Source organism: Mesoplodon bidens (genome assembly GCF_964165515.1).
Source record: "Mesoplodon bidens genome assembly, chromosome: 4".
Classification (NCBI taxonomy): domain Eukaryota; kingdom Metazoa; phylum Chordata; class Mammalia; order Artiodactyla; family Ziphiidae; genus Mesoplodon; species Mesoplodon bidens.
In genome coordinates this window covers 28,984,740-29,009,563 of record NC_138160.1, presented here as the reverse complement: position 1 = coordinate 29,009,563, position 24,824 = coordinate 28,984,740, and the positions used below count along the sequence as shown (strand labels likewise).

At 41.4% G+C, this 24,824-nt stretch overlaps 1 protein-coding gene across 1 annotated transcript in view; it reads left to right on the top strand.

Annotated features, from left to right (window-relative positions):
• Positions 1 to 10,103: 10,103 nt before the first annotated feature.
• Positions 10,104 to 24,824, top strand: part of ADAMTS12 (ADAM metallopeptidase with thrombospondin type 1 motif 12) — a 392,328-nt gene continuing 377,607 nt past the window's right edge. Inside the window, 1 exon segment of the mRNA XM_081230390.1 lies at positions 10,104 to 10,535. Coding sequence (XP_081086516.1) covers positions 10,409 to 10,535 — 127 coding nt within the window. The 5' untranslated portion in view covers positions 10,104 to 10,408.

Here is a 24,824-nt window from a genome sequence, read left to right as displayed (position 1 = left end):
TTGAAGTAAGTTGTAGATATTGTATCCCCTTCTCCCCAGTAAAAATTTGCCTGTGGACCTGGGATTTTGGTTTCACTTTCCAAATCCTCACCAGCAGAGCGCCAGCCAGGGGATCTTCTTTCTTGTCTATGTGCCAAGATTTGATGCTGGAGCCAGGACCACGTGCAAAAGTGACAGAGAGGGGGTGCTCAGAGTGCTGCCACAGTCCCCTGAGCAGTGGCCGATGCCCACCTTCTGCTGAGGTACATATTATGTTCTGTTGTAACAAGTATCAGTGCTAACAAACCTCTCCTTGTTGCAGTGACTGGTGATTTCTATTGTTACGTTTGCTTTTAGCAAATATGCACAGGAGAGTACTTATTCCTGAGGGCAAAGAGAGGAGAGGATAGTCTAATACTAAGACCAGAATCGATTTCCCAAGGTCAGGTAGGATTGGGGAGAGGAAGCCAACTCTTAACAGAGGGGCATTTCCATGGGCATCAAGGCAGATCATTCCCCAGAATATTCTCCAGTAAGTCACCCACCCACACACCCATCCTCCAATCAAACATTCATTTACCATTTTTATCTTTGAGGGAAATGCAGAAATAAAACATAGTCTGTACCTTCAGTGTATAATCAAGTGGAAAATCAATCATAACCAGTCATAAGATTCATTAACCTGAATCCCACTGCAGGAAATGCAGCTCCAGTTGTCACTTTTTAATTCACCACATGATAACATCACTTCTTTCTATATGTCTTTCATAGACGTCTGCCTGCCTTACACACTAAGCCATATGTTCAATAAGCATAGTCTATGTACTGAATTTTCTCACACTGGGTTTCAAAGGCTCCATCCGTCTATCCATACACATATCACCTCTCTCCCCTTCAAAAGATGAATCGCAGCACCTTAATCTGATCACGGCCGCTGCAGGAAGCAGTGACTGAATCAATACAACCCTTTGCTCTTGGGGACCTCTCAGGAGACTCGGTACAGATTTAGCAGGACAGCAAAACAAGTAACTAATAGTGTGAGTCTGTGTTATCAGCAACACTCAGAGGGCTATGAAGCAACAAAGGAGGTCTTCTCGTTGCCAAGGAGGCAACCCTGGCAGCACCATTTGGAGAGAATAGCCAAGGTGGATAAAGGTGTTAGCAGAGCATCTTGCCCTCTGCCAGCCATCCCCTGGGCCTCGCGAGAGCACTGAGTCTGGCTATCCGTGCTCTGGAGAATCAAAGTGCTACAAAGACTCATCCCATGGCTATGAAGATAACCTCTCCTTGGGTCTGGCAGGGGAGTTTATCTCTACAACACCATCAGGAGATCTCTTCTCTTAATCCAGGGTCAACTTCAAAGATGATTTTTCATTATTTTGATATATATCTTTTAAAGCACTTCATCCTGAGGAGAAATATATACTGTCCATGGAAATAAAGTTTTTTTGAGCAATTAGGGACCTTCATAAATGTCGAGGAAAGATCTCTAACATGAACTAGTGGTATGCACACATCTGCCTGATTTTAGATGAGGTGCCCATGACCAAGCTTTATCTCCATCATTTTTCCAGTGGTTAGCAGATAAATTAATAACAAAGTGAATGAATAGACAAATTGTGGTAGATCCATATGATGGAATACTATGCAGAAATAAAAAGGAACAGAGTATTGGCACACAAAACATACAAATAATTATGCTGAGTGAATGAAGACAGATAAAAGTGAGTACATACTGTATGACTCCATTATGTAAAATTTTAGAAAATGCTAATCTCCAATGATGGAAAGCAAGGCAATGGCTTCCTGTGGTTGGGGGTGATGCAAGTAAGGACAGGAGGAAGGGATTACAAAGGAGCAAGAGGAAACTCGGGTCTGACACATACACACACACACATACACACACATGCTTGCACACACATGTACATGTCAAATTTTATTGTGGTGATGGTTTCACAAGTGTGTATGTACAAACACATGAAACGGTACACTTTAAACATGTTCAATTTATTTTATGTTAGTTATACCTCAATAAAGCAAAAAAAAAGAGTGGGTACTATTATTATATATCCTTATTGTTACCTGAACTAATTTCATTTACTCACTTTAAAGTTTCTTAAGGGCACAGTTGATGTTCTGCTCTCAATGATACCAGGAAGAGATCAAAGAACAGAGATAAATACTGACACTTAGCTGGTCTCTGATGAGAACCTCAGCCCAGTCTACTCGTAGGCTCTGGTTGAGCTCAGCATGTTCAGAGAATATAAAGAGTGCGGTGAGCTAGGGTTGTGGACATTCCTTGGTACTCCCATCCTTTCCTGACACCACTCTCCATGACAGAATTTCTAATTTGGTCAGGTTTCAAGGACCTTGACTGAGCTACAGTTATTGGGTTGGCCAAAAAGTACGTTCAGGTTTTTCTGTAAGACTTTTTTCCAAAAAGTCTGTTATGGACTTTTTGGCCAACCAATATCAGTGGGTGGAGTTATTGCTTCTTAACCGAACAAACTCAGTCTTTGGTCTCTTTCTTCCATTTTTTCTTCCACACAGGTGGGTATAGAGAGCAATACTCCTCTCCTGTCCTTATCTCCAGTTAGAGCTAGTGAATCACTGTGGTATCTTGATTTCGAAGATACCACACTTTCCTGATTCTCTTCTTACCTTGTTGGCCACCCCTCAGTCTTCTTTGCAGATTCCTCTTTATTTCATCCCCCCACCAATGTCTTAACCCATTAGGGCTGCTGTAACAAACATACCATAGACTGGGTAGCTTATAAATGGGAGATATTTATTTCTCACAATTCTGGAGCTTGGGAAGTCCAAGATCAAGGCAATGGATCATTCAGTGTCTGGTGAGACATGCTTCCTGTTTCAGAGAGAGCCATCTCTTGCTGTGTCCTCACATTGTTGATGGGGGAAGGGCCTCTCTGGGTTCTCTTTTATTAGGACGCTAATCCCATTCAAGAAGGCTCCCCTCTCATGACCTAATCACTTCCCAAAGACTCCATCCCCTAATGCCATCACATTGGGGGTTAGAATTTCACCATATGAATTTTGGGAAGACACAGATATTTAGTCTACAGTACCCAGAGTACAGTCCTCATGCCTCTTTTCTTCTCTGCTACATTCACACATTCTATTTCATGGCTGTCAATATCATCTATATACCTATGATGACCATATGTACACCTTCAATCTGTACCTCTCTGAACTCTAGACTTGTATATCCAATGGCCTTGTTGACATTTCCTTTCAAATGTCTAAGAGACATCTTAGCATGTCTCCAACTGAGCTTCTGATTTCCCCACCCTTATCAAACCTATTCTACCTTCCATCTTCCTCATCTCAATTATTGGCAATTCTGAACCTTGTAATCATCCTTGAGTTCTTTCTTTCTGTTATACCATACATCCAATTCATTAGAAAGTCTTGTTGGCTCTACCTTCAAAATAAATCCAGAATCTGAGTAATTCCCACCACGTCTTTTGCTACTACCTGATGTAACCCACCATTATCTCTTACCAGAGTTAATTCAGTAACCTCCTAACTGCTCTCTGTGCTCCTGCCTTTCCCTCTCTACAGCCATTCTCAACCCAGCAACCAAAGAGATCCTTGTAAATCCTAAGTCACTTCTCTATTCAAAACCAGCAATGGCTTCTTAATTTGCTCAGGGTAAAATTTAAAGTCCCCACTAGGGACCTTCATGTTTTCCCCTCTCTCCCTCTCCCACCACTCTCCCCTTGCCCATATACTCCAGCCACACCACACTCCTCAATTTTCCATGTCCTCCTAGCATATTTCTTCCAAATTGAGGACCTTTGCTATTACTGTTTCCTTGGCCTGGAATATTCTTCTCCCAGATAACTATTTTCCTCAGAGTCTTATTTTTTTCAGGTTTCTGTTAATATCATCTTAGTAGGGAGGCCATTTTTGGCCCCCTTATATAAAATAGAAACCCACCCCTCTCAGTCACTCACTGTCCTCCTTAGCTTGCTTATTGTTCTCTGCTGCTCTTACCACTATCTTACATAGTATATATTTGTTTGTTTATTTCCTTTACCCCTGATTCCAACAACCCCAAACTAAGACATATTCAAGCATGAGGAAAGAGTCTCTATTTCCTTCATTGCTATAATTTCAATGCCTGGACATAGTAGGCAATCAATAAATATTTGTTGAATGAATAAATGAGGGATTCTCTTTTTGCTAAGGTAGTAGTATTCAAAGGTTCCCCGATACATTCCATCCCTAATTTCTTCCTCTCTTTGGGAACAATGAGCACACTATTCTTTAATTCAGGCTTAATCTTTAAGGCAGAGTGATAGAAAAGGACTGGTGCCCATGTGGTTCAGGACCATTATAGGACCAGTCTGACAATGGTAACATCCACAGCTGTCAGAATGGGTGCTCAGAGACTACCATACGTGGGCACTTAATTGACTACTAACCTCTCATTATTAGGCTTCTCTAATTTCCAATTCTATAGCATCTCCACCAAGTGTTAAATTATTTTGAAGAATGAGAACAGATTGTTACATCTGATGTCTTTTATTTAGAAACAATCTCAAACTTACAGAAAAGTTGGAAGTGAAGTTAAAAAAAGAGCAGAAAACATTTTGTGTTCTAAATTATTTAAGTTGTCAACTAGATGTCTCATCACCTTCAAATATTGATACTTTAAGGTATATACCTCTAACAAACAAGGACATTCTTCTACAAAACCACAACAGTCACAATCAGGGAATTAAGTGAAACAGTACTACCATCCAATCCTCTGTCCCCTTTCCAGTTTCACTAATTGATCCAACAATGTCTTTTGTAACAAAAGGATCCTGTTCAGACTCATGTGTTGCATTTAGTTGTCATATCTCTTTGGTCTCCTTCAATCTAGAAGAGTTTTTCCATTTTCTTTTGATTTTTATGGCCTTTTGAAGATAAAAGCCAGCTATTTTGTAGAATGTCCCTCAATTTTGGTTTGCCTGATGTTTCTGCATTCAGACTATATATCTCTGGCAGAGGTTTCACACAAGTGATGTCGTTCTCACTGAAGCCTATCAGGGGGTGTGCAGTTTTGATTTTCCACCTCACTGATTCTGTTTACTTTGTTAACTCGATTAAGGTGATACCTGCTAGGCTTCTGCACTCTACTCTTCTGAGTACTTTATAATTAATAAATATTTGGGAGGAGGTACTTTAAAATTATATAAAGATTCCATCCGTCATCGACCTTTGTATTCATTTATCTATTTGTATCAGTATGGATTCATGGTTCTTATTTTATTATATGTCTAATAATTTATTACTGTTGTGTATTTTTGCTTAAACTTTCCTAGATTTGGCTAGTGGGTGCTCTTTCATGCTAGCTCCTCTCTCCTTCTGATGTGCTCTCATCTTTCTTTGAGTCTTTCTTTGTTGTTCTTGGCTTTTTTTGTTTTTTGTTTTTGTTTGTCTTTTTGTTTTTTTGAGCAATAAAATGATTCAGGCTCATCTTCTGTTTTCTCTCAGCCATTTCTTTAAGGAGTCCTAGTTCCTTTAGAGGAGAATGGTATTTAGAATACAAGATCTGAGTGTCAGATGTGTTCATTGCTTTTGGGGTGTTGTTGCTCCAACATACTCAAACGGACAGGCCTAGGGAATATATGTACGCATACACACATATACATAACACTTATGCACATTTATATCTTTAGTTCTGTATACATTGATACATTCATCAATAACTATGGGTTCCAACTATGGATTAAGTTACAATACAACATCACAGAGTTCATTCTACTTTTTTCTCTTTTCTGACTGGTACTTCTCTTCACTGGCAGTGAGAAACTTGACTCCCATTATCCTTGCTGTGTTAACTTATTTAATCAATCCCCCTGTATGTAACCAACCTCCAGTCACTGCCTCGGTTGCCACCATCACCCCACACCTCCTTACCCTGCCAGTATTTCAACACCCTGCTGGGACATCCCTTCTTAGGTGGGTGCCCTTCTCACTCTGCTCTGGCTCTGATACAATGCATTGGACTGCTATCCTACACGGATGTTCTTTTTACATTGCTGAGGCTCTTACCCCTTTCAACAAGCCCTATCCCCCCCTCACCCCACCTGGGTTCCCTCTGGCAGGGCACCCATGTGGATCTCCTTCCACCAACCCTAATAAACCCTTGTTACATTTCATTTTGATTAGGCTTAAGTTGATCCCAAACTGATGTTACTTTCAATTTGCTGCAACATTTTGATCCAAGTGCTACACATTTTTTTTTTCTGAGATGCACTGTTTTCTTTCAGCCAATAGTATGTTTTAATAATCAGGGATCCATAGCCTTCTCAGCCATGGCTTTCAAAGGGGCATTGGCATGACATTGTTTCTTTAATCAAATGGATTAATTACAACGTCTGAGGGATGGTCCAATGGCATTCACTTAATACAAAGCCAAGTAGCTTTACAAAATCTGCAATGAATAGATTCTAGGGTCTTCAAATTGAGCCAGGAAGACAAGCTCCCTGGGTGTTGGGAATGTACAGAGTGAGCAGTGCTGATTATTGATCCAATTATATGTTGACTACAAGTGGGTGGAAGAATAAAAGTGAACTGACAGTCCTGAGGGTCACAAATACCATCTCCCCATCTTCTTTCAAGGACTGCAGAGAGGTTTAAAAGACAATAGCACTTGTGACAACAATATTAAAATGTACGAGTTTGAAGGCAATATTTTTTGACTTCCAAGCACAGTTAAGGTCTAACTATGCTCGACAACCTCAGAGGAAGACTTTTCTCCCTTCCAGCCTCTGACTTGGCTTACGGAAATAACGTTGTAAACTATAGAGTATGATACTATGATTGCCGTTATGAGATGGTGGTTGTGGTATTTGGGTAGGATTAACAGATGTTAATTCTCTTTTTGTGGCATATTCATTTGTGATGCCTGGGGCCAAGTCAAGCTTGGTTTTCTTGGCCGATGTCAGTTTTTTGTCTTTCCAGTGTTAATGACAGCTTTGAAAAATGCCTTGAGCTATTTTTCCTTGAATTTCAGCCATCCCTTGTTCTTCTACAGGTTTTTAAGGAAAGTATGACTCTTTTTATGCCTTTTTTGCCTATGTAACAGAGGAAACTCTTTGTGAAGCATTTTAGATATTTTGTCTCAGTTTGTTTTCTTACGTGGAAAACACTTTACCATAAGAACTAAACCACTACCTGAGACACTATGATAATGTCTATATGTTGGTATTCTTAGTCCCTTCACTCTTTGTGGATGAAGACATTACAAGTAAGTGAGACAGATCTATATTTCATTCTACCTAGTGTCTTGGCTAAGTCTTTTCATTTCTCTGACCTTCACTGCTTCATCCTAGCTTTCCACTTCACAGTGATGTGCTCCTAGGCAGTTATTAACCTTTCAGTGTCTGTTTTCTCATCTGCAAACCAAAGATAATAATATTACCTGCCTAATTAATAGGTTTTTGTGAAGATTAAATAAAGTAATGCAGATACAGGGCAATGCCCAGTAAATAGTCAGCATGTGGTAAATGTTTGCTGTTCCTACCTCTTATTTAACAGTTGGATTTTACAAGTGTTTGTAGTTTTTTTTCAATGGTAGCATATTTGCATCAGCCATGGGATATTTTGGAGACTATGCACTGCTTCACAGCTGTGCTTTCTATAGAGGACATATCAGGAAAGGCAGTTGGCTTTTTTATTGCTACCAACCTTGGTCACCAAAAGGATTTGTTTCTTTTTCCCATTGAGCAGAGGAAAAGTTGAGGAGGATGAATTCTTCCCTCTACCCCGAGGTAACACCAGGCTTTGGAGGAATTTTATTAATTCTGGAGAGACTAAGAGGAACTCAGTCTTGGAATAATAGCAGGATGCATATATGTGCTGAGCCATGTTGAAAACTTGCTGAAATTGGAGACATGAATTGGTAGTTGTACCAGTAGGTGCAATTATGTGAGTCACTTCCACAGTACTTGGGAAAAAAAAAAGCGGAGAAAAGACCCTGAAAAAGAATATATATATATGTATGTATAACTGAATTACTCTGCTGTACACTTGAAACAAACACAACATTGTAAATCAACTAGACTTCAATTAAAAAGAATGTCCTTTCAATGGCAAAAAGTATAAAAGAACTGAGTGTCAGAAGCCTAGCTCTGACTCTCATACATGTATCTAGAAAAAGGTATCTGAACCTTGACACTATTGGCATATTCTTTGCTGTGGAGAGAAGTGCTATGCATTGTAGGCTGTTTAGCAGTATCTCCAGCCTTTACCCACTAAATGGCAGTAGAAAACTCCTTTTCTCACCCTTCAGGTGAGACCCTGCTTGCTGTTAAAAGGAGAAGAAGAAGAACTGATTCACTTCGTTGTACAGCAGAAACTAACACAACATTGTAAAGCAACTATAATCCAATTAAAAAAAAAGAAGAAACAGGAGGAAGAAGGGAGGAGGAGACGGGCAAGGAGGGGTGGGGAGGGAAGAGGAGAAAAGGGAAAGAAACAAAGAGTTCTAGCCCAGAGTGGCTCTTCAGTGCCTTTGCAACTGCCCTTCTGTTGGGTCTTCATGACATTTCACTAGACATGCCTGTCTTCCCTGTATCTCCTTTGGACTCAAACTATGCTCTTCTTGCCTAATATCTATGTAACAGGACAAGAGGCTCAGGGCAGTTCTATGACTGGCCTATGACAGCACGATATAACCTGTAATGTATGGCAAAGAGGATAACGTTGCAGATGGAATTAAGGTTGCTAATCAGCTGACTATAAGATAAAAAGATTAAGCTGGATAATCTGGGTGGATCTAACATAATCACAAGGGTCCTTATAAATGGAAAAGGGAAGAAGAAGAGATAGTGTCAGGATGATGCAACTTAAGAGACCCAACTGGCCCTTACTGGCTTTGAAAATGGGGGAAGAGGGCCATGAGCCAAGGAACTTGAGCAGCGTCTAGAACCTGGGAAAGACAAGGAATGAGCCTCCAGAAAGGAATGCAGCTGGGCTAATGCCTTGATTTAGCCTAGGGAGACCCATCTCAGACTTCTGACCACCAGGACTGTAAGGTACTAAATTTGTGTTGTTTTGAGTCACCAAACTTTTGGGAATTTGTAATGGCAATAACAGGAGTCTTATACCTAACCCTTGAAATGTCGTGGTGTGTACGTATCCAGTCTGAAGTCCTTCAAACTACCCACCCCAGGCTTGTGAGTACCACCATGTACTTGGATCACGGTTTGACTTGGCTGCACTGGCCCTGGGCAAGGTTGGATGAGTTGGTACCCTGCCCCCCTCCTCTCACTGAGCACATATGGTTGGCTGGAAGCCATGGAGAACCAATATGGGGCCAAATTCCCCCTGAATGGAATAAGGAGGCCTGTTTCAGCCCAGAGGTGAAAACCTTGGCTGGGTTATCCCGGGAAGTTCTCAGGATGCCTGACAAGCACCCTAGTTTGCAGCATTAGCTCATTGATATAAAGCTTGAGCCTCTGAATGGTTTCCCCTTCCAAGGGCAGCCTGTGCAGGTGAACTGGAGAAATACCTTGACACCCTCTTGGGCTGACTTACTTCCTCTGCTCTCCTGGTTTCCTTCTGGGTGAGTGGAGGTAGGCTTAGGAAATTAGAAAAGCACTAGAGAGACCTGCAGACTCAGAATGGCTCATGGTCCTTTGGTCCTATGCATAGCCTCATGGTACAGATGAAAGGACTAGTCCAGGGTTGAACTAGCATTTGAACAGACCGCTTCCCTTTGTGTGACTTGGCAAAGAGAAAAATTGCATGTTACTTTTTCAAATGGAAGCCCTAGCCGGGCCTGGAAGAGAATCTCAGAGACCGGCTGAGGAGTCTTGGTAACGCAATGGTAGGAAAAGTTCGGGAACTGGGAAAGGCCAGAAAGGGGGCAGCACTGAGCTGAGGAGGGTCAGGGAGTGGGGTCCTCTCTGCCCCATCCCTGCGCTCAACATTTTCCGCCTGTATGAGGGGTTGGCCTCGGGGGGGCCTCTCACTCGGAGTCCCGCCCAGGGTGACTCTCCCCGGGGCTCCCCTATTTGGCCGGCTTGGCCGGGCTCTGGGCGGGGCCGGCGGAGCGCGGGGGTGGGAGTCCCGGAGGAAGATGCGCGGAGCTGTCTGCGAGGAGGCCTGGCGCCCAAGGCAGAGGGGTGGGGATCGGGGGTGGGCTGCGCCCTCCCGCTCTGACCCATTCCGCACCCCACGGAAAGCAGACGCTGTCAGCTGAATCACTCCACTTTCGGGAGGAGGGAGGGGACGGAAAGGTAACTAGCCCCTTTCTGCCTTAAAAGAGCAAAGGGAGACCGTAGGCAGCGCAGCTTCCCCCTCCCCACCCCTGGACCATGCACCCCTGCATCTTCTTGCCCGGCCACAGGCGAGCACTTGATTTCTTGAGCTAAAACTTGTTGACTTTTCTCTCCGCAACAACTGAATCATGCCATGTGCACAGAGGAGCTGGCTTGCAAAGCTCTCCGTGGTGGCTCAGCTCCTGAACTTGGGGGCCCTTTGCTATGGGAGACAACCTCAGCCGGGCCCTGTGCTCTTCCCGGACAGGAGGCAAGGTTAGTGGCTTTTCTTTATTTCCTTTGAAAACCGCAGGGGTAAGACGCGAGCAAAGTTGGTTGCTCTCTTTTCCCTTCCCCCACTCGGCTGAGCTCCGCAAAGCCGTTTGGCTGAGTTGCGAGGAAATCTGGGCTGGGAGCATCTTGCATTTCAGTGCTTAAGGTGTAGATTCCTTACTTTTTACCGAAAGGCGAGGATCCACATCTCTTTTACACTGAGGATGCTGCAGTAAAGACTCTAGAGGTAGCTAGGAACCACCCCCAACTGTCTCTTTTGTCTCTTCTGAATGCTGCACTGTTTCAATCCCTACTTTTCAGGTTCTGAAAACGGAAAATGATTTTTTTTTTTTAAAGTTCCCACCGGCCACTGGCAGTCATTGCCATGGTTTTAGTTAGTTTGAAACTTCTGGTGAGGTAAGGGGAAATGTGATTCCACCCCCCCTGCTGAGTGAGCTTGGCTGTGTTTTCCTGGAAAGATTTAGGGCTGTGTTGTAAAAATAACAGACCTTTTAGAGAAAATTTCCTACCATAGGGGTGCACCTTTCCCTGTCCTGTCTTGCTGGTCATAGCTGGCTGCTTCTCTTTCAGAATTTCATGGAACTCTATAATGCTATAGAAAGCACTGGAGGAGTTGTGATGGAAAATTTATTATTATTATTATTATTGTTGTTATTATATATTTTTAAAACCTAACACCCTGAGCAGGATGGTATTGTTGCCTCTGTTTTTTTTTTTTTTTTTATTGGACTTGCAAGGGTCAGACACACTTTCCTGTTTGGTGGGGAGTTCGTTGGACTTCTGAGGGGAAACAGTCATGGCAGCAGCAATGACCTGCGTGGCTGGAGTGTGTCCCATGTGCCAGGACTGCTAAGGCACTCTGGTGTGTCAGCCTCTTGACCACTGACAACAGCTGCCTGGGGTACCGGGACCATTGTTACCATCCCTGCTTTACACCCATAGAAGCTGAAGCTTGGGGAGTTTATGGGCTTAGCTATGGTGGAGTGAGGTTTTAAACCCAGGTAGCCAGACTCCAGAGGTTGGCTTCTTACAAACAAGCAGCATTGTCCTAGAACAAAAATAGGGACAACACACGCACACACACACACACACACACACAGACAACACGGGGTTAGCATCCATTAAGTCCTGGGTCTGCTGACAGTGCTTAAGTCTTGGGAAGCTTCCATAGCTTCCTGACCCCCTTTAATGCCCAAGACCACTTGGGTGGCAAACATCACCAGCCTGACCTTGTTGAGGGTTTCTGCCTACGTTGCAAAGTTCAAATACTGCTAGAGACCTCATTTGTTGCTCACTTCCAGAGCCATCAGAAGCAGGTCCCTTTGCTTTCCTGGGAAGCCAGAACGGGCAAACACTGGGGTGAGATGTCAGTCAGCCAGCACTCGCTTGTGTAAACGGTCCAGATACGATCTCCCACCCCCAAGTTTAAAATAGCGTTTGTTGTTCTTTGAAAAACAGCCCTTTTGTGAAAAGTCTCTCTTTTGCTGGCAGCACAAACAAAGCCTGCAAGCACTTCCCAGGGCATTTGGAGATGATTTGGTTCAAAGACACGCATTCTCCTGGGTTGGTTTTCAGCTCTGCTTGTTCCACATCTTTGTAAGCAAATTCAGCTTAGTGTGCAACAGACTCCACTGGGACTTGCTTTCTCCTCTCTAAAAAGTGAGAGATGGTTGTCTTCCCCGGTCACCTTTAGGGTTATGGGCTGAGAGGAGTTGATACTGAAAAAAAAGCTGTACAGTAGTCTGAGCTTATTAGTGATGCACAGATATATAGATTTAAAAAATAATTTCCAAAAAAATTTTCAGATTTTAATTAAAGACCTAAATGTAAGACCTGAAACCATTGAAATCCTACAAGAGAACATAGGCAGAACGCTCTTTGACATAAGACGTAGAAATATTTTTTGGATCTGTCTCCTAAGGCAAAAGAAACAAAAGCAGAAGTAAATAAATGGGACCTGATTAAACTTAAAAGCTTTTGCACAGCAAAGGAAACCATCAACAAAATGAAAAGACAACCGATTGAATGGGAGAAAATATTTGCAAATGATATAACCAATAAGGGGTTAAGATCCAAAAAAAAAAAAATATATATACACACACACACACACATATATATATATATATATGTATAAAACTCAATATCAAAAAAAACAAACAACCCAATCAAAATATGGGCAGAAGACCTGAATATACATTTTTCCAAAGAAGGCATATAGATGGGCAACAGGCACATGAAAAGATGCTCAACATCAATAATCATCAGAGAAATGCAAATCAAAACCATGATGAGATATCACCTCACACATTTCAGAATGGCTATCATCAAAAAGTCAACAAGTAATAAATGTTGGTGAGGATGTGGAGAAAATGGAACCTTTGTACACTGTTAGTGATAATGTAAATTTGTACAGCTACTATGGAAAACAATATGGAGGTTCCTCAAAAAGCTAAAAACAGAACTACCATATGATCCAGGAATTCCACTGCTGGGAAAATATTGGAAGAGAATGAAAACACTAATTCAAAAAGATACATGCACACCAGTGTTCACAGCAGCACTATTTACAACAGCCAAGGTATGGAAACAACCTAAGTGTCCATCAACAGGTGAATGGATAAAGATGTGGTATATATATACCCAATGGAATACTACTCAGCCATAAAAAGGAATGAAATTCTGCCATTTGCAACAATGTGGATGGACCTAGTATTATGCTTAGTGAAATTAGTCAGAGAAAGACAGATATTATATGATATCACTTGTATGTGGGATCTAAAAAATAAAACAAATGAATGTAACAAAACAGAAATAGACTCACAAATATAGAGAATGGACTAGTGGTTACCAGTGGGGGAGAGAGGGGTAGGGTTAAGATAGTGGTAGCGGGTTAAGAGATACAAATGACTATGTATAAAATAAATAAGCTACAAGAGTATATTGTACAGCACAGGGAAATATAGCCATTATTTTGTAATAACTTCAAATAAATAAATAAATAAAATTAAACTAGAAAAAAATTCAGATTTTTAAATTTTTTTTCATCAAAATATTTGTTCTCAATCAACTCACCAGTGGATTTACAAGTAATCCCCATTTGGTGCAAAAGAGAAATTTCTGAACAGATTTCCATGTAGAACTAAGAGAGAGAGAGAGGGAGAGAAGTGAGAGAATGAGAATGAGAATGAGGGCAAGCTAGTTAGAGAAGGAAATTCTTTTTTTTAAATTTAATTTTATTGAAGTAGAGTTGATTTGCGATGTTGTGTTGACTTCTGCTGTACAGCAAAGTGATTCAATTATACATATATATACTTTCTTTTTCATATTCTTTTCCATTATGGTTTATGGCAGGATATTGAATACAATTCCCTGTGCTATGCAGTAGGACCTTATTGTTTATCCATTCTCTATACAATAGTTTGCATCTGCTAATCCCAAACTCCCAATCCATCCCTTCCCCAACCCTTTGGCAACAAGAAGTCTATGCTCTATGGCTGTGAGTCTGTTTCTGTTTTGTAGATAAGTTCATTTGTGTCATATTTTAGATTCCACATATAAGTGATATCATATGGTACTTGTCTTTGTCTTTCTGACTTACTTCACTTAGTGTGATAATCTCTAGGTCCATCCATATTGCTGCAAATGGCATTATTTCATTCTTTTTGATGGCTAAGTAATATTCCATTGGATATATGTAATACATCTTTTTTATCCATTCAACTGTTGATGGACATTTAGGTTGTTTCCATGTCTTGGCTATTGTGAATAGTGCTGCTATGAATATAGGGGTGCATGTATCTTTTCAAATTAGAGTTTCATCTGGATATATGCCCAGGAGTGGCATTGCTGGATCATATGGCAACTCTATTTTTAGTTTTTTGAGGAACTTCCATACTGTTTTCCATAGTGGCTGAACCAATTTACATTCCCACCAACAGTGTAGGAGGGTTCCCTTTTTCTCCACACCCTCTCCAGGATTTGTTATTTGTAGACTTTTTAATGATGGCCATTCTGTCCAGCGTGAGGTTGTACCTCACTGTAGTTTTGATTTGCATTGAGAAGGAAATCCTTAAGGCTTCCAGGGAATAGGATGACCAGAGCTTTGCCTCCACATGACCTGCTTGCTGCTTGATAATTAAGCAATCTCCCTAGAATTCCATTTCCACTCTGACAACATTTTTGAATTGCACCCAAATTCTGAACATTTAAACTTTCAAATTACTTCAGATGTCATGTCTGCTATCCTCCTTATTTTTGCAGATGAGGAATGAGTGGCCCAGCTGGTCCGTCAGTCAACATGCATTTACTGAGCACCTATTAACTGCCGTTCCAGCAGCGGCATCAAGGGAGTCACACAGGGTCCTGTGGTAGGAGGCCGACTCAGAACCTCCATGACTATTAAGGTCTTTCTAGTTCTAAGGGGCAGGCAGAGTCGGGATTTTAGATCTAGGAAGGACCATGGAAATAAATGCAGTCCTTTCTGGGACTAGAAACAGGTAAATTGGGCAATTTCGGCCAACGATTCTTTCCACATCGCTCAGTGATGACATACACAATTGTGTGATGACCTCCACAAGGCTCCCAACCAAGTATCAGAACAATAGGAAGTATTAATCTTGCACACAACACATGGCCTCTCTTCTATAGCTGACGATATCCCCTCAGGTTCGTTTTGCCCTGTACTGTTTACAAGTCACCGGTCACTTCCACAATCTCTTTTGCTGCTGACAACTCCATGAAGTTGAGAGGGCCGGCACTTCATCCCATGTTAGAGACATGCTCCAGGCTGCGTGGACATGGTCAGAACTGAGGGAGCGCTGCAGTGCGTTTCAAGACCAATGTCATAATCATGTATTTATGCCATTTGCAAAAAATAACTTCTGCAAGGAGGAAATGATTTCAGATCTTAATGTAAGAAGAGCCTTCACAGGGCTTCCCTGGTGGCACAGTGGTTAAGAATCGCCTGCCAATGCAGGGGACACGGGTTCGAGCCCTGGTCAGGGAAGATTCCACATGCTGCGGAGCAACTAAGCCTGTGCACCACAACTACTGAGCCTGCTCTCTAGAGCCCGCAAGCCACAACTATTGAGCCCACGAACCACAACTACTGAGCCTGTGAGCCACAACGGCCCCAGCCTTGTTGACACCCTACCTTGATGTCTGGCTCTCGGTGGTTGCCTCTTGAGAAGTAGTGAGAGCAGAGGTTAGGAGGGTGGGCTCTGGGGTCAGATTGCCACAGCAGGAATCCTCACTCCTCTTTATTGTCTTTTTACAGAGGTGGGGATGAAGGCTAAGACAAGGGACACTTGTTAATAATATTCCAGATAATTGTGAGGATGACCAAGACCAAGTTGGTATACTCTAAATGACATGTTTGACCATAGAAATGGTAAAATTTAGGAGTTATTATTATTTCCTGACATCTTATTTCTCTATCCCTGTCATATCCCCTCTGAACTCTTCTTGCTATTGGCCAGGATGATAGCTAGCTAATCTTCCAAACTAAACACCTACTGAGAGAAAGCCAAGATGAGTGCAAGCCTCCCCCCATCACCTGGAGCTTCCATGTATTTAAGGCCACAGAGATCCCTAGTAGCCAAGTTTCTATCTTTATTTATATATATTTTTGGCTGCACCTTGTGGCTTGTGGGAAACTTAGTTCCCCAACCGGGGACTGAACCCTCGACAGTGAAAGTGCAGAGTCCTAACCCCTGGACCGCCAGGGAACTCCCCCAATTTTCTATCTTTAATACCAAGAGTAAGTAGCTAGTGTTTAGATAGTGAGTGTTATCTGTCAAGCACGGTCCCAAATCTATTACATATATTACTACATTGAATTCTCACACCCACCCTAGGAGGGAATACTATTATTGTTATGCCCATTGTGTAGATGAGGCAGGTGCAGCTGGGCCACCCATGGAAGCTACACTCTGTAAGTGGCCTCCTGTTTCCATCCACACCTATTGGCAGATGTGGCTTAGCCGCTTCCTTTGCAGTAAAATCAAGAGGTGAAACTGATCTTATCTCCCATTACTTCACCTGACAAAGAGGCTCCATTTATTGCTGAGTGACTTGAGGCCTCTTAAAGAAGTCCTGCAGTTCTTTTATTGTCAGATCATAATCCCCAGGGGCAGTGGTATTACCTCTCCTCTGCTATCCCCGCTGCCAAGTACAACTGCTTATGTACACAAAATGCAGTGGCCAAGAACATGATTTTGAAATAGGAAGCACAAGATTTTAATCCAAGTAACATTACATGTTGGCTTTGTGACCTCTCTTACATTCTGTTTCTTTTTCTATGAAATGGGGATAGTAACGGAATCTGTGTCACAGAGTCGTTGTGTGTATTAAATGAGGAGTATTGTAGCAAGTGTTCATTAAATGGTTACTATAATTATTATATGATTATACAGCCAGCTTATGCTGGCTCTCTTAAAAGCACATTAGATCAAAAGCAACTGGGTCAAAAGCTGTATATGTATTTGCTCTTTTATTCTTTGGGAAATAGGTGCTGGGGTTTAGGCAAGTTAGTCTTTCATTTTATATTTAAATCATGTTTAATTCTTTGAGATGTATCTTCAGAGACAGGTCCTATAAGGCAGTGATCCCCAAACTTTTTGGCACCAGGGACCGGTTTCGTGGAAGATGATTTTTCCATGGACAGGTTGGGGGGTGTTTGTTCAAACTGTAATGTGAGTGATGGGGGGATGGTTCAGGAGGTAATGCGAGCAATGGGGGATGATGGGGACTGGCAAATGAAGCTTTGCTCGCTGGTCCCCCTGCTCACCTCCTGCTGTGTGGCCCAGATCCTAACAGGCCGTGGACCAGCACCAGTCTGCGGCCCAGGGGTTGGGGACCCCTGCTATAAGGGACATAAGAGCTTCTCTTGAGAGGAGTCAGCATCAGGACAGGACCACGTACAGGGGGTACCATTGCAGGATAATGGCTGTATTCAGTTGAATAAGACTTTTTCTGCCCCTTACTGCTCCCCACTGCTCCAACCCTGGAAGAGCCAGAGACATCACTGTGAGTCATAGAAGAAAAGAGCAACATGAGGGAAATACTAGAGAAGCTGACCACATCCAACCTCAGCCAACCTGCCCATCCCCCCCTGAGGTCTGAACTCTGAAGGGCAGTGAAGCTCTGATACTAACGAGGTCCAGATATTCCTTGGGGAGCAGGCAGTACAGAGGCCTGAGTCAATTGGACTCCTAGTGTGTGGTACATTAGCACTATTAATTTGTGTAAAACACCTTTCTTGTTTTGTTTATTTACATATTATGATCCCCATTCTCCACTCCCATTCCTCCGCATAGAAAACCATTTTAATGGGTTCCATATGTATTTTTTTGTTCAAGTATGTTCTGGCAAACTCTGTGTTATTGTTTTTGCATGTATTTTCCATGAATGGAAATGGCTCTGTGTTAACTTGTTTTTTACTTTTCACTGAGCATTGTTTTTAAGGTTTGTTCATGTTGCTTTGTGCTCTGTTGCTCTTACTTGCTGCAGTCAGAGACAAGGGTCTGGACTTTTAATAGTCTCTTAAAAATTGAGACTATTGGTTAGTACCTAAGAGTGAAAACTGTGCTATCTCATATTTCCCTCTTTCTTTCTTTTATTGAAGTATATTTGACCTACAACACTCTGTTAGCTTCAGGTACACAACATAGTGATTTAATATTTCTATACATTTCAAAATGATCACTGGTAAGTCTAGTTACCATCTGTCACCCTACAAAGATATGACAATATTATTATTATTATTACTATTTTAGATTTTAGCAAAATAATTTATTTTATTTTTTAAAAATTTATTTAATTAATTCATTTATTTTTGGCTGTGTTGGGTCTTCATTACTGCACACGGGCTTTCTCTAGTTGTGACGAGTGGGGGCTACTCTTAGTTGTGGTGCTCAGGCTTCTCATTGCGGTGGCTTCTCTTGTTGCGGAGCATGGGCTCTAGGCGCGCAGGCCTCAGTAGTTGTGGCTCATGGGCTCTAGAGCGCAGGCTCAGTAGTTGTGGCGCATGGGCTTAGTTGCTCCGCGGCATGTGGGATCTTCTCAGACCAGGGCTTGAAACCGTGTCCCCTGCATTGGCAGGCAGGTTCTTAACCACTGTGCCACCAGGGAAGCCCAGAAGAAGAATTTATTAAAGGGATCCTGGATTGCTCGAAGAAATGCCAGGAGAGCTGAGAGCCAAGTGTGGATGCTTTGCAGGAGGAACAAAGGTCAGAATATGGCTGCCTCTGCTGCCACTGCCTCTGCCGTGTCCTAGACACTTCAGCGTGTGATGCTCATCCACTGGGGCTGGATGCTGGGTGCTGCTTGAGAGCCCCAGCTCCTCCTTCATCTCAGGGCTGCTACCATAATCCCTGCTTCTTAGTATCACTGCTTCTGGATTCAAAGTCAAGGCAGTGCCTCTGATGAATGAAGCGTGAGTGTATGGGTTGCTCCAAAGCTGCTAGACTGGTAAGGGACATGTTTCCTGCACTTGCATCTTCTCTCCTGGGAGGTGGGCTCTGTTCCCAAGGCTCATGATGAGGAACTCCCCAAATGTGGTAAAGAAGTTCAGATGCAAGGCAGCCATAGGAACAACAAATGGCCATCTTTACATCTACTGTATGAATGATGCAGCTAGACCTGGCGGAGGATACAGAGGTGAATCACACCTAGAACCTGCCTTCAGAGGCCTTATAGACTTGGAATTCTCTTCCTTTCAACGTGTACATTTATTTGGCACCATAGTTTGCAAAGCCCTCTCACTCTCATTGTTTCATTAGCTCCTCCCAACAGCCGTGTAAGGTAGACAGAACTGATACTATCTCTATTTTATACTTGAAGAAGCTAAGAAGTTAGGTGATGAACCCAAGGTCCCACTGCTGGTGAGTGGCAGAGGGAGAACTTGGCCTGTCCTCTGATTCCAGCCCCAATGTCAACCAGAAGTAAGACGTGATCACAAATATTTTGCTTCATTGATTCCTAGGCATGCGGTTTTCCCCCACATTTTTTTTATGTTAACAAAACAAGCCTTTATTTATTTTTAACTTTTCATCACAGAAATTTTCAAATGTACACTAAAGAAAATAATATAATAAACTCCCATTACCCAACACTTCAATAATTACAAATTATGGCTAGTTTTGTTTCATCTATAATCCCCCCTAACTCCCACCTCCGCCCCCAGTATTTTAGAGCAAATAGGCTTCCTTAAAATATAGGACTTTGGGGCTTCCCTGGTGGTGCGGTGGTTGAAAGTCCGCCTGCCGATGCAGGGGACGCGGGTTCATGCCCTGGTCCGGGAAGATCCCACATGCCACGGAGCGGCTGGGCCCGTGAGCCATGGCCGCTGAGCCTGCGCGTCCGGAGCCCGTGCTCCACAACGGGAGAGGCCACAACAGTGAGAAGCCCGCGTACCGCAAAAAAAAAAAAAAAGAAAAGATAGGACTTTTAAACTTAGTGATTACACACTTCACATGTCTGTTTCTCTTTTATCACCTCACCAAGACACTAGATAGAGTATGGCACCACTTTATGCAAATTTTTTTTTAATTGAGGTATAATTGATATATGACATTCCACTCAGGTGTACAACATAATGATTCAGTATTTGTATACAGTGAAAATTATCACCACCGTGTTTAGTTAACATTTGTCACCATAAAATGTTAAAGATTGTTTTTCTTATAATGAGAGCAACATTTAAATTTGCAATAAAGTATTATTGACTATAGTAACCATAGTGTACATTACATCCCTATGACATATTTATTTTATAATGAGAAGTTTATAGCTCTAGATCCCCTTCACCCATTTTGCCCAACCCCACAAGTCTCCTCCCATCTGGCAACCACCGATCTGTTCGGTAGATCTATGAATTCTGTTTTTTTTTTTTTTTTTGCTGTATGCGGGCCTCTCACTGTTGTGGCCTCTCCCGTTGTGGATCACAGGCTCCGGACGCGCAGGCTCAGCGGCCATGGGTCACGGGCCTAGCCACTCCACGGCATGTGGGATCTTCCTGGACCGGGGCACGAACCCTCATCCCCTGCATCGGCAGGCGGACTCTCAACCATTGTGCCACCAGGGAAGCCCCTGACTTCTGTTTTATGTCTATTTTTTCAGTTGTTGTGTCCTTTAGATTCCACATATAAGTGAAATCATACAGTATTTGCCTTTATCTGTCTGGCTTATTTCACTGAGCATAATATCCTCAAAGTCCATTAGTGTCTCAAATGACAAGATTATATTCTTTTTTAATGCTGAGTAGTATTCTTTTGTGTGTGTGTGTGTGTGTGTGTGTGTATATATATATATACATATATATATATACATATATATATATATATACATATATATATATATGCCATATCTTTCATATCCATTTATCTACTGATTGACACAGTTGTTTTTTTTCATATCTTGGCTATTGTAAATAATGCCACAATGAACATAAGGTACATATATCTTTTTGATTAGAGTTTTTGTTTTTATTCAGATAAATGACCAGAAATGCTGGATCATATGGTATTTCTACTTTTAATTTTTTGTTTTCCCAAAAAATTTGGATAAATTTTACTTATTTTTTCTGCCTTATTGTTCTGGCTGGGAACTCCAAAATATGTCAAATGGAAGTCCTATGTGTGAGCATTCTTTTCTTGTTCCTGATCCTAGAAGAAAAACTTTCAGCTTTTTACCATTGAGTATGTCATATATGGCCTAGGTAATATTGAGGTATGTTTAGTCTACACCCACTCTGGTGAGAGTTTTTATCATAAACAGATGTTGAATTTTCTCAGATGTTTTTTCTGCATCTATTAATACAAGCATGTGATTTTTATCTTTTATTTTGTTAGTGTGCTGTATCATGTTGATGGATTTACAGATGTTGACCATCCTTGCATTGCTGGAATAAATCCCCTTTGATCATGGTATATGATCCTTTTAATGTATTGTTAAATTCAGCTTGTTAATATTTTGTTTAGGATTTTTGCATTTATGTTCATCTGTGTAATTTGTGTGTGTATGAATGTGTGTGGTCTCTTGGTCTAGGATTGGTATTAGGGTAATGCTGGATTTGTAAAATGAGTTTGAGAGCATCCCTCTTCTTCAGTTTTTTAAAATAGTTTGAGAAGTGTAACTATTAATTCTTTAAATGTTCAGTAGAACTCACCTGGACTTTTTTTTTTTTTGGTGAGAGTTTTATTTTTTTCTGACTCAACCTCTTTCCAAATAATCAATCAATATTTAAAAAAAATTTCTTCATGATTCAGTCTTAGAAGATTATGTATTTCTAGGAATGTATCCACATCTTCCAGGTTGTGCAATTTGTTGTTGTTAAACTGTTTATAATAGTCTTTTATATTACTTTGTATTTCCTTGATATCAGTTGTAATTTCTCCTCTTTCTTTTATAATTTTATTTATTTGAGCTCTGACTCTTCTCTTAGCAAGTCTCGCAAAATGTTTGTCATTTTTGTCTTTTCAAAGAACTAGCTCTTGTGACAAGGCAAGAGAGAGGCATGGACATATATACACTACCAGGCGTAGGGTAGATAGCTAGTGGGAAGCAGCCGCATAGCACAGGGAGATCAGCTTTGTGACCGCCTGGAGGGGTGGGATGGGGAGGGTGGGAGGGAGGGAGATGCAAGAGGGAAGGGATATGGGAACAGATGTATATGTATAACTGATTCACTTTGTTATAAAGCAGAAACTAATTTAAAAAAAAGAAAAAAAAGAAGTAAAGAGAACTCTAAAGAATGTAGGAATAGCAGATATATAATAGCAGATATAGTATTACATGATAGTATATCTAATAGGCACCCCTCACCCCATGAACTGAGAAGCAGACCTTGTTGGAAAAGGCTTAGCCATAGCTACTGAAAGGCAGACAGGTTGCTGTGGTGCCACCTGAGGAACTTGCTGGACACCCGCCCTCTGGAGCTTATTGGAAATCAGCCCTCTAGCATGCTGGGGAAACTTGTTCACAGGAGGTGTCTCACTGCAGGCACTCTGCTACAAAACCACCTGAGGGAGCTGCTGGGAGCAGCTGCTGGCCACTGAGTGTTGCCGGCTGCTGTGCACAGCAGCAGGATGGCACTGGGGAAGCCAGGCATCTGGCAGGACCCAGGAGAGGTGGCCTCAGAACCGGAAGAGACTTTCCTCCTGTGGTGCCTCTCCAGCGCCCTCTGCTGGCAAAACTTCAGAGCCCGCTGGCAATTTATTTAAAGGGCTCAGATTCATTTTCTTTACAGCACTCAACTAGGGTGAATTTGGGGCTGAGAGAAAATAAGTCAATGACCATCATAAAGTCCAACAGGTAAATAAATCCAGGCCTATTATTCTTGCAAATCTAACCTTAGTTTCCTTCTTTTTAAACTGGTCATGGTTGTGTTATTGTAAATTTGAAATTCCTCTTTATCTTTAATAAATTTATTTATTTATTAAAAAAAGAACTAGCTCTTAGTTTCATTGTTCTTTGTATTGTCTTTTTAGTCTTTATTTCATTTATCTCCTCTCTGATCTTTATTATTTTATTTCTTCTACTAATTTTGGGCCTCATTTGTTCTTTGTCTCGTTTCTTTAGGTGCAAAGTTAGATTATTTATTTGAGATTTTTTCTTGTTTCTTGAGGTAGGCCCGTATTACTAGAAGCTTCCTTCTTAGAATGATGTTTGCTGTATCCCGTAGATTTTTGGTTTATTGTATTTCCATTTTTATTTGTCTCAAGTTATTTTTAAATTTCTCTTTTTATTTGTTTATTTATGTATTGTTTCTATCCATTCAGCCATTCTATATCTTTTTTTAGCATCTTTATTGGAGTATAATTGCTTTACAATTGTGTGTTAGTTTCTGCTTTATAACAAAGTGAATCATCTGTACATATACATATATCCCCATATCTCCTCCCTCATGTGTCTCCCTCCCAACCTCCCTATCCCACCACTCTAGGTGGTCACAAAGCACTGAGCTGATCTCCCTGTGCTATGCAGCTGCTTCCCACTAGCTATCTATTTTACATCTGGTAGTGTATATATGTACACGCCACTCTCTCACTTTGTCCCAGCTTACCCTTCCCCCTCCATGTGTCCTCAAGTCCATTCTCTACATGTCCTGCTCCTATGTTCTTCAGAGCCTTTTTTTTAGATTCTATATATATGTGTTAGCATATGGTATTTGTTTTTCTCTTCCTGACTTACTTCACTCTGTATGACATACTCTAGGTCCATCCACCTCACTACAAATAACTCAGTTTCATTTCTTTTTTATGGCTGAGTAATATTCCATTGTATATATGTGCCACATCTTTATCCATTCATCTGTCAATGGACACTTCGGTTGTGTCCATGTCCTGGCTATTGTAAATAGAGCCGCAATGAACATTGTGGTATGTGACTCTTTTTGAATTATGGTTTTCTCAGGGTATATGCCCAGTAGTGGGATTGTTGGATCATATGGTAGTTCTATTTTTAGTTTCTTAAGGAACCTCCATTACTGTTCTCCATAGTGTCTGTATCAATTTACATTCCCACCAACAGTGCAAGAGGGTTCCCTTTTCTCCACACCCTCTCCAGCACTTACTGTTTGTAGATTATTTGATGATGGCCATTCTGACTGGTGTGAGGTGATACCTCCTTGTTGTTTTGATTTGCATTTCTCTAATGATTAGTGATGTTGAGCATCCTTTCATCTGTTTCTTGGCAATCTGTATATCTTCTTTGGAGAAATGTCTATTTAGGTCTTCTGCCCAGTTTTGGATTGCGTTGTTTTTTTTTCTTGATATTGAGCTGCATGAGATGCCTGTAAATTTTGGAGATTAATTCTTTGTCAGTTGCTTCATTTGCAAATATTTTTCTCCCATTCTGAGGGTTGTCTTTTCATCTTGTTTATGTTTTCCTTTGCTGTGCAAAAACTTTTAAGTTTCATTAGGTCCCATTTGTTTATTTTTGTTTTTATTTCCATTTCTCTAGGAGGTGGGTCAAAAAGGATCTTGCTGAGATTTATGTCAGAGAGTGTTCTACCTATGTTTTCCTCTAAGAGTTTTATAGTGTCTGGCCTTACTTTTAGGTCTTTAATCCATTTTGAGCTTATTTTTGTGTATGGTGTTAGGGAGTGTTCTAATTTCATTCTTTTACATGTAGTTGTTCATTTTTCCCAGCACCACTTATTGAAGAGGCTGTCCTTTCTCCATTGTATATTCTTGCCTCCATTATCACAGATAAGGTGACCATATGTGCGTGGGTTTGTCTTTGGGCTTTCTATCCTGTTCCATTGAACTA